The following is a 10337-nucleotide window of genomic DNA, read 5'->3' as shown; positions in this document are numbered from 1 at the left end:
CAAATAAAATAAAAAAAAATTTTCTTTAATTTTTTATTTTTAGGAAATAACTAATGCAAAATTGTAACAAAGTCGAAAAAAAATTGTCTTTCATTTTGATGAAGATAGACAATAATCAGAAACAATATGTGCAATTGTTCCTTTAATTCCTTTGCAAAACTTTGATCAATCAGTCCGAGAAAAGGGTTCGATGGATCGATTTAAAAATTAGCAGGGCAATGGGGGATACATTGAGCTGTAAAAACACCTAAAAACATTACTCTCCCCATCAATATTAGTGAATACGCGGTTGATTTACTAAAACAACCCAAAAAGTTACTTTTTTCTCTTTCCTTTAAATCAATGTTGAGTTTGAAAAAAAATAATTTTTGAAAAAATTATAAAAGAATCTTGTAAGACAGTTTTTAAAACTATTCTTATGTATATTCTCTCTGTGGTCATTGGTTGCTGAGGTATCGATGATCAAAGACAAAAGGCCTCTTTTTCATTTAAAGTCAGATATCTTAGCTACAAATTGACGTAAAGAGAAAATGAAAAAAACGTATTAAAGGTGCATTGATTTAACTAAAAAAAAATCCCAACGAAAAACAAAAACAAGAAAATTTAGAATTTTTTTCACGATATTACTAAGGATTGCGTGGTAATCGTAGCATAGAAAAAAAATTGCCAAAAGATCTCAAAACTAGAAACTTAAAATTTCCAGTTGTTTTTTTAGACAATTTTTAGATGAATTACAGCCTTTCAAAAACCACCAAAAAATGTAGGAAAAATTTTTGTTCCTTTAATTTTTTGTAGTAGCGTAGTATTAGTAACAGCATTTTGTTGCAGCAGGTGGAGGATCCGGTGGTGGAACAACACACCAAAGGTTGTGGGGGTTATGTCTTAATCTCGGCCGACTTCAACGGCTGCATCAAAGTATTTATCAATAAAATGAAACCTAAACATAGCTCATTACCCGTTTCCGCAATGGTGTCAAACACCAAAATAAAGAAAACTTAGAGTAGCTTTACTTTTAGTACTAAATTGTGATCGATTGTATTATATTTTTTTTAAATTGTACATTATTTTATCCAGTTCTAATACACACTAATTGAGAACTAGACTTGTTTATTTTTATGGTAAAGTACCGTTAAGTGATGTCGTGGTTGCCTAATGGTGATGTTTCATGGGATGTCGCCGTAATGATGGTGGTAGTCGCTTGGCCACGAGTGATGGAGGTATGTCCGAGGTGATTACCGTCGAATTACAGTCATTTTGGGACATTTCGAACATGTAAGATAGGTCTATGTCGTATCTTGGTAGTTTATCTCGGAGATAAGAAATAACGTTGACGCCGAGAACTGGTTCTCGACTCATTATGAAGCTGGATAAGTAACGAGGGACTTTAGATTTCTCGGCACAGTGGAGTAGCAAGGCCCAAGAGGTGTAGTCCGAATCCAAAACAAACGTGTTGTACACACCCTCATCTAAAAAGGGAACAAATTAAATGCACAGTATATTATTTTAACGACAAGTATTTTTGATCAGTAAAAATAATCAGCAAAAAAATTAATGCACAGTAGAAATAATAAATGCACAGTAAAAATAATAAATGCACAGTAAAAATAATAAATGCACAGTAAAAATAGTGAATGAATATATAGCAAAATTAATTAATTTAATATTCACACATTTACAAAGCGTTCAAAAACAAAACTGTGGTGTCAGGAGCACAGCAGTGCAAAGAGTGGCTGATTAGACTGATTACCATTTGTGCACAGTTTCCAGCCCTTGCTAAAATCATTCTTGCGCAGGGGCCATACACTGTTATGCAACCAAGATTGAAAATTCTCTAAATTTTATGTTGTTTTACTAATTTTGATTAAAGTTACTGAGCGTTTATTATTTTTACTATGCAAATTGGATTTTTTCACTGAATCAATTACAATAAAACACTGTACGTGCTTGACTTAGCATTTATTATTTTTACTGTGCAGTATGTTATACTGATCATTTTTAATTTTTTACTGTGCAAAAATTAATTCAATACTAATCATTTATCATTTTATACTGATCAAAGTTGAATTATTTACTGATCGCTTTATTACTACCCATCTAAAAATAATCCATTATTTATTTTTGGAAAATTGTGTCACAACGCAAATATTCAATTTCTACTATCTTATTTACATTCATCAAATAAAACAAAGCTCTCTTTCACGTCAAGTTTTGAATGACGTCGGTGGCCACGTTCGTAACGGGACTGAAAATCTGAGATGATCGATTGATCCAAATTGGATTTAAATCGAGTTTTTATAACCGAGAGGTAGAGAAAATTGCATATGTAACAATTTGCTAATTGGGACTATTATCTCGGTTTAACACTGCTACTAGACCATTTTATAAGTTCTCGGTACTAAAAATGAGACAAATAGGGCATTGTCGCCAATTACAAAAAAAATCAATCAACAGATTAATCTTTTTTATCCGGAAATGTCACACAAGTGACCACTTTTATGAGTGAATTTCACACGTAAAAGTTTTACCTTTTAGTCATGGAGAAAAAATTCTATTTTTGTGCCTAAACGTTCTTACTTTTACCATACATTGACATTTACCAGTGTTGTCTCTTTTTTGCCTCTTTCGCTGCTTACACTGTATATTATCAGCATGCGACATTTTACACTACTAACTGCGCTAGTTAAATTAATAAACACTTTCGAAAATCTCAAATTCTGATTATTTTGTTCATTTTACTTACTAATTATACTAATTATAGTATTGCTCTTTACTCTGGATTTGAATATGTTTGCCGAACAAAAAGTATATGTTATTTGGTGTAAAAGCGAATTTATGTCACACAGCTTCGTCACATAAACTATCACTTTTACTTCTAATAACGTAATATACTATTACAAAATTTGTTATGTGACTAAAACTTTTTCTCCTATTGCCTAATATTTGAAAGACAACTTCACTAATTTTAATACATATAGGGTGATTTTTAAAAAACGGCAGGCGCTGTAGAATTTTTAATTGTGACCCGATTTCAAAAATTAAAAAATAAATTAAATGGCTTTTAATATAGAATAAGTTTACCTCTCCCGGTGGGCGCTTTGGGAGATTTGCTTTGCAAATTCCCAGCCCCCGGTGTGAAGGTCTAGATTCCCCACACACTTGACAGGTGGCGCTCTGCGCTACCACTGTCTCATCTATAGAATAAGCTGACAATTTTAGAATTTTTCAAAATTCTATTTTGGACTATATTCAAATTTCTAATTTTAAATTGGAATCAAAATTTTGTTCTTCATAGTTTGGAAGGTATTAATTTTTTTTGGTACTGACATGTGCAATATGTTCTACTTTTATTAAAAATTATTGTTTAAAAAAAGTTGTCAAAGTTACAAAAAATTAATAGCAGATAATAAAATCTATGCCATTATTGTAATGTCAGAAAGCAGCAAATAAAAGAAAATTCGGCCAATATTTTTTCAAATTTTTAATAAGAAATGACAATAATATAGCAAATCACAAAAAGATCTACTTTAGTGTTATTAATTTATTTTATTTTGTTTCCTTTTTTATTGACACCATGCAACTTGATTTTATTAAGTTTTACTATTTTTTTTCAACCTTGATATATTTTTTAAACAATAGTTTTTAGTAAAAAAGTAAAACATATTGCATATGTCAAGAAAACTAATATTTTCCAACTTATGAAAAAAAAAAGTTTGGGTCCCTAGTTAAAATTAGAAAGTTGAATATAACCTAAAATGCACCATGACATTTAGAAGAATTCTAAATTTGTCAGCTTTTATACTATATTAAAAGCCATTTAAATTATTTTTGTAACTTTTGAAATAATTAAACATTCTACAGCCCCTTCCGTTTTTTAAAAATCACCTTGTACCAAGTGGGGCATCGGTTACGCACAGAAAAAAAATCCCCACTTTTAATTAAATAAAATTGTGAAATTTTTCACACTTACCTGGGCATTAATAAGGTACATTTCATGATTTTTTGATATTTTTTTATTTACAAAGCCAAAAAAAGTAATTTTTTCCCAAAAAGTTACAGTCTAATTTTTATACTGACCTACGCAGATTCACTTCCTGTAATTGTTTACGAAATCAGAAAAAAAATACCAATTAGATTTTGAATTCAACGCAATTTTCCATCTTAACTTTGAAAATTATTTTTATTTATGACTTGCTACTTGTGCCACCATAAATTTAGATGTAAATGGGGAACTGTAATTGGGGTAATATTCCAAGATTTACAACAAAAAGAGACTTCAAAGTGGTTGGCTACCAGTAAATGATTCTTTTGTTGGTAAATTATACCATTTAGTCATAAATCACGCGTCTGGTTTGTGTTTAAATAAAAAAGCGATTATTTAGCTAACCAAGTCAAAATTTGTAATTGTGATATCAAAGTTTGATGCGCTAGCAGGTACAAATTAATTTAGTGTAAAAACTTTATAGGTAAATTAACAGAAAGCATTCATAAAACACAGAAAACTGTTACGGCCTCTATTATTATCAAAAAAATTTAGAAAAATTTGTAAATGTATTCTATCAATAATTAGTTAGGTTTATGAAATATTGCACGTTTTAACTAATTAGAAGTCGCGATTTATCAAGTGAGCGTAACCGATGCCCCTCTCGGCATAATGCAAAACATTACATGTCATTTTTGCTACAATTCCAATTCTACCATTGTCTTTTTCGTTAATTTTTTTGTCATTTGCGACATTTTTGCTTAAAGGTAAAAAATTTAACGTAAACAGTTCTTTTCGTCTTCAGCTCGCTTCTATTGATGAAGTTCAACAGATAATTTATGATTTAAAATCAAATGCTCCTGGAGTTGACAACATTTCAGCAAAGATGTTGAAATTATGTTCACCCATATTGATTACTCATATTGTCAACTACTGTTTTGAGATTGGATATTATCTAGAAATGTGGAAAACTGATTTGGTGCGTCCTTTACCCAAAATTAAAAATCCCACTACATGCTCTGACTTAAGACCCATTAGCATATTACCCGTCTTATCAAAAATTTTAGAAAAAGTTATTTATAAACAGGTTTACAATTACACTCACTTTTATGTGCAAAATTAACTTTTTATGGTTTTGACTACATTTCAATTTTTTTTAATTCGTATCTTACTAATAGGAAACAAATTGTTACTATAGGTCCCTCAGAATCAAGAGCAAGAAATATTACATCCGGTGTTCCGCAGGGTTCAATTTTGGGACTACTTCTATTTTTAATATACAGCGCAGAAATATTAGAATCGGTAAAATATGTTAACTTTTGCAGATGATACACAGTTGTATTATCATTTTGACCCTGACGATGTAGAACGAGCTTGCAATTTTATTAATCAAGATCTAAATGAAATTTTCTTATTCTATAAAAGGATTGGTTTAAATTTAAGTTTGAGTAAATGTTCATCAATTTGCATTTCCACAAGAAATAAAAAAATCAACTCGGAAATTAATCTCAAAATTGGTAATATGGAAATAGGTATCTCAAACAGTGTAAAAAATCTTGGAATTATAATGGATTCGGAATTACGATCTAGAGAACATGTCAACTTGATTGTAAAGAGGTCTTATATTCTATTAAAAATGTTATATTCCAATTATCACATTTCGAATTGTAAAATTCGAAAAAAACTATGCGAGTCATTGGTGCTTTCCAACCTTAATTATGGTCTCAATATTTATTATTCATATTTAGATTATCAATCTAAATATAAATTACAAAAAATACAAAATTCGTGCTCTCGTTTTATTTACAAATTAAGAAAATTTCACCATGTATCTCAAAAAATCAAAGAACTTGGTTGGCTGCCGGTAGACCAGAGTTGTCAGAGTTCATATTTAAAATGTTTATTACTGCTTCACCACCCTATCTCTGTTAAGTATTTCATTCGAGAAAAAGTTGTCATTAAGTTTCTGTTCGTAATATATAGGGTGTTCGGTCCAAGTCGCCCTGGCTGATAACACATAAACTTACTTCTCTATTTCAAAAAGTAAATATTTAAGTAATAATATTCATTCTTGTCTTTGTTAGTAAATGTATCAAATTTTTTTAGCATATCCGGTGTTGCCGAAACCACTATTTATTACATTTTGCGTAACACAATGCAATCAGAAAACATCTTAAATCTTAGAATTTTAGAAGGATATTAGTCGCGTAGCCTGACTTTTAATTTTAAAAGAAAGGTGTGAATAAAAAAATGCTTGGATACATTTTAATTGTTGGTTTGACAAATCTAATTTGTCAGTTGATGAGCGAGTTCTCTTATGGAAACTCTTGAATGTTCTTCGACTGATAACAGAACATTCAGATTTCCATTTTCTTGTTCTTCACTAAGAACCACAGGTTTTTTAGTTTTAAGAAGCGAACCTGTTCGTCTCAGTTGTTTTTGAATTCGACTAAATTTCCAACGATTTGGGTGAACTCTATTTGAGTATTTTTCTCTAAACTGTCTTTCAGCTTCAATTCTATTTTTATTGCACTTAAAAAACACTTCAAGCTGATTTACCAATTCGTCGTAATTAATATCATCCATTATTAAAGATATCAATAAGATTTATTGACAAATTAGGCTTTGTCAAAATAACAATTAAACGGTATCGAAGCATAATGCTTTTTGCATGAATACCTTGACAGGTAAAATCCGCCTACGTTGCAAAATTTGCTAATAAAATTCTAAAATTTAAATTGTTTTCTGAGTGCATTATGTAAAGTAAAATGTAATAAATAGTGGTTTACCGTATTTTTCATGCCAATTATTATTGTTTCGAGCAAAAAAACATAGGTGTTCCATTTGAAAAACTAAATTGGTAGCATTTCCGTCTACATCGGATGTGCCAAAAAAATTTGATGCATTTACTAAGAAAGCCAGGAATGAATAGTATTACTGGAAAATTTAGTTTCTGAAAAAAAAAGTAAGTTTAGGTGGGCGACTTGGACCGAACATCCTGTATAGTGCTGACCTGTCATTACCAAAGTTTAAAACAGCAATATTTAAAAGATCTCTCTCCCACAATACAATAAAGTTATACAATTCTTCACATTTGTTTAAAGAAAAACTTTCAGTGAACAATTTTTGCAAAAAAATAAAAATAAATTTTTTGAACTTCTAGTTTTTTACTTTTGCTTTTTGTTATTTTCTTATTATTTTAATTTCTGTTATTTCTACTTAAATAATTTTTCTTAATTTTAGTTAAACTTTAATGCAATTTTTCATTTTTCTTTTTTTTTTTGTTAAGGGGGTTAAGTATGAATAGCAGATGCTAGACTTCGCCTCCCGAGTTGTATTTACTTGTTGTACGTACAATAAAGCCGCTTTATTATTATTATTTCTATTTCAAGAATAAATAAGACGTTTAAAAAATCATTGCCTAACTTAATAAAAAACGAATTTCTAATTTGTTTCCGTTTTGAAACGGGATTTTTCCACTTTTGAAGAGATACTTTGGGGCCACTCAACCGGTCCTTATCACCGCTCAAACATCTCTAATGTGCCTAAATACCACTAACACGTGTCCTCCGAATGCGTCCAATGTGAGGGCACTCCCGGATTCGGTATGGTCCACGTGATGTTCCCAAGCAGCAACTCATTAAGCGGATCATCCGTGAAACTATAAGTAAAATTCATGGTGACGTCGGCCAAAAAGGGAGACATGCTGAACTCTGCCCTCATGCATCTGTACGAAAGCGCTTCTTCCGAACTGGCATAGTACTGGATGACGTACCATCGTCCCATCATCTGCAAGCGGAAAACTCCATCATGGGTATGCCAGTCCCGTTTTTTCGTTTAAATTGCAAAATGCGACGTTGCGAGAATTCGAAAACAATAAAAATTAGATCGATGTCAGCGCTGGAATTCCTAACAGTTTTCGCGTAGGTACACACCTGTTCCAAATCGAAGTTCCTGATGGCTTTGACGTTGGGACATTTGGTTTTGTCTTCGGGGCGTTTGCGATAGGACCAGCAGGAGGAGACCAGCAGGAAAAGCAAAACAGAGCACAACTTCATTTTGTGATGGACTAGAGTTTGGTCATTTGTTGTTGTCTTTGCTTCCGTTTCAAGAGATAGCTTATCGCAAAAGTGGGCGAATTTGGTGTGGCTGTTTGTCGAAATTGGGTAACACAGTTGGAAATGAGAATCTAGGTACTTGCATGAATACGTAATTGGGGATTATTGCTTATTAGGCATTGTTAGTTAATTGTTGAAATTTGAATCGTTGGTTCCGGTTGATGCCTAAGCGATTTGCATTTGTTTGGCATTAGGTTAAAATTTGCATCTTTTGTTCATTTCAATGGATTCTTCAGGCTGGGTCAAGGAAAGCCGACCGAATGTTTAAACGAGACACAAAGTGATAAATTAATCTTTATTACGAGTTTTCTTAGTATTGATAAGAATTCACTTTATTAAATTTCTCAGTTAAGTAGGTTTTTTATAACTGATTCAGTTGTAAAAGTATAGTTTTCTGCTTTTTTTATTTAGGAACTACTTCTTTTCACTAAGATTATTTTTAATTACTTTTCTCCTTTTGGACTTAAAAAGACAAGTTTTTTTTATGTCTTAACTTTGCATTTTTTTTCTTTCTAACAGAATTATTTTTTAGTTAAGTAGGTTTTTTAAACCTGATTCAGTTGTAAAATGCAGTTTCCCGATTTTATTATCAATACTTATTTAGGAACTATTTCTTTTCATTCACTAAGATTCCTTTAAATTACTTTTCTCCTTTTGGACTTAAGAAAAAACATGTTTTTTTTTGTGTCTTAACTTTGCATTTTTTTTCTAACAGAGAAGATTTTTTAAAAGTGGCATTTTTGTGATTAGATGACAGAAGTATAAGATTTACTTTTACGCCTAAGCATAAAAGTTTTAGTCTTACTTCTAGGCATTTTTACTTTTACGTACTTTTGATTTTTGCTTTTTTCACGAATAAAATAATACCAAGAAAATAACCATTTATTACACTCATTAATATTATCTACGATTTTGAGTTTATATTGATATTAAAAACATAGTGAATTTTTGTTACATTTTAATTTAAAATGAATTCATCATCGAATAATTTGACCACAAAGAAAACTTTTTCATAGTTTGAGATAGTTCAGTAAAGTGAACCAGTAAAACGTTTTCGCAATAATTTTTTGTTTTTGTTTTGCAGATTCAACAAAAATCTTGAGTGTTACATTGTAGAATGGGCGTTGTTGTACGTTGTTTAACATAAAAAGAATCTTTTTGAATTTCTTTTCTCTATTTTTGCTGAATTCAGCATTTTAGAACAATTTAAAAACTGTAATTTTTCAACGTGAAAACTATATTTCTCAGTATTTTCGTAATTAATAATTATGTATATAATTTTTTGTGTAGTAGGTATAAAAAAATAATAAACAACAGTGAAAAAATATAAAAGTGGTTAATGTAGGTTTATTAGAATAAAAAGTGTAAACAAGGTGCAAATACAAGACTTTTTCAAAATTTATGAATTGAAATTTTGTTTTTTTTTAACTTCTGGCTACTTCTGCTATTGAAGTTTTTTCTTCAGAAATGTTGTTTTGTTCCATGTTTCAAAAAATTCATATTTTAAAAAAGTCGTCAATTAATCAAAAAATTGTAATTAAATTTTTAGGATTCTTCCCTTTAATACTTTTGTTACTTATTTATTTGGAAAACACTCAAAGATTTTCTTCTGCTCTAAATAAAGATAACGATATAATCTAAAAAGTAATATCTAAAAAAGTGTGCTAAATCCGAAATTTTCCCGTCGCCTTCGGCCCCAAAACCGTAATCGAATCGTGAGGTCGTCCATAAAACCCACACGTCGTCATTAGGAAGGAAGTTCACGTAATTTTGGCCATCGAGTCTTCGTGTCGGCATTACTATATTGGGTGTGTCGAAACCTTGGCCTTCTTTTAATTTCTTGAACGTGTTCGACTGACCAAAATGAAGCTCTTCCGCCACTACATGATTGTAACTTCTTGCTTTCCAGAAATGTTAAAGTTGGAGATTTCCAAAGCTCTACTTGCTCTCAAATTTGAGAATTGATTACGTAAACAGACTAATGCAGCATTGAACTTAATAGAGTCGAGCTCTTCTTCCGCTCTGAATGCTTCTCCCAGTCATTCACTAGCACCTCAGACATATGGTAAATGTGTTATTGCATCCTTTGTCACGCATTTACCAAACTATCAAACTAATCGCTTTTTATGTAATAAGAATATGTGTCAGCGTGTCGACCACAAATTGACGATGAGTTTAGACGAGTTTTCAATGACCTCGAAGGCTCGGCCACCGAAAATTCCTCAAACTCGTAGCAAATT

The 10337-nt window shown here is 30.9% G+C and overlaps 2 protein-coding genes across 4 annotated transcripts in view; one reads left to right on the top strand and one right to left on the bottom strand.

Moving 5' to 3' along the window:
- The window catches only part of LOC123010312 (WD repeat-containing protein 44), a 12387-nt gene extending 11287 nt beyond the window's left edge, over window positions 1-1100 (top strand). For 2 of the 3 annotated variants that reach the window (XM_044407105.1, XM_044407104.1), the window contains one exon: window positions 829-1100. In XM_044407105.1, coding sequence (XP_044263040.1) covers window positions 829-999 — 171 coding nt within the window. In that variant the 3' untranslated portion in view covers window positions 1000-1100. The remainder of the gene's footprint in view (window positions 1-828) is intronic. The other variant, XM_044407107.1, reaches the window with a different exon arrangement.
- Window positions 1006-8124, bottom strand: LOC123010314 (apolipoprotein D). The gene is made up of 3 exons (XM_044407113.1): window positions 7915-8124; window positions 7540-7768; window positions 1006-1466 (listed from the first exon to the last, which is right to left on the bottom strand). The coding sequence occupies exons 1-3, from the start codon at window positions 8035-8037 to the stop codon at window positions 1150-1152; spliced, it is 669 nt and encodes a 222-aa protein (XP_044263048.1). The 5' UTR covers window positions 8038-8124; the 3' UTR covers window positions 1006-1149.
- Window positions 8125-10337: the final 2213 nt, after the last annotated feature.

This window comes from Tribolium madens, unplaced genomic scaffold (assembly GCF_015345945.1).
Source record: "Tribolium madens isolate multiple individuals breed KSU strain unplaced genomic scaffold, Tmad_KSU_1.1 Scaffold_7;HRSCAF=85;Tcas5.2_LG10, whole genome shotgun sequence".
NCBI lineage: Eukaryota > Metazoa > Arthropoda > Insecta > Coleoptera > Tenebrionidae > Tribolium > Tribolium madens.
Note: the sequence above shows the minus strand (reverse complement) of the source record. Positions and strands in the feature narration are given on the sequence as shown.

Coding starts and splice junctions, on each gene's coding strand:
- LOC123010314 (XM_044407113.1), bottom strand. CDS start 8,037: ATGAAGTTGTGCTCTGTTTTGCTTTTCCTGCTGGTCTCCTCCTGCTGG. Junction 7,769..7,914: donor GGAACTTCGATTTGGAACAG/GTGTGTACCTAC, acceptor TTCCGCTTGCAG/ATGATGGGACGATGGTACGT. Junction 1,467..7,539: donor GACGCATTCGGAGGACACGT/GTTAGTGGTATT, acceptor TTCCCTTTTTAG/ATGAGGGTGTGTACAACACG.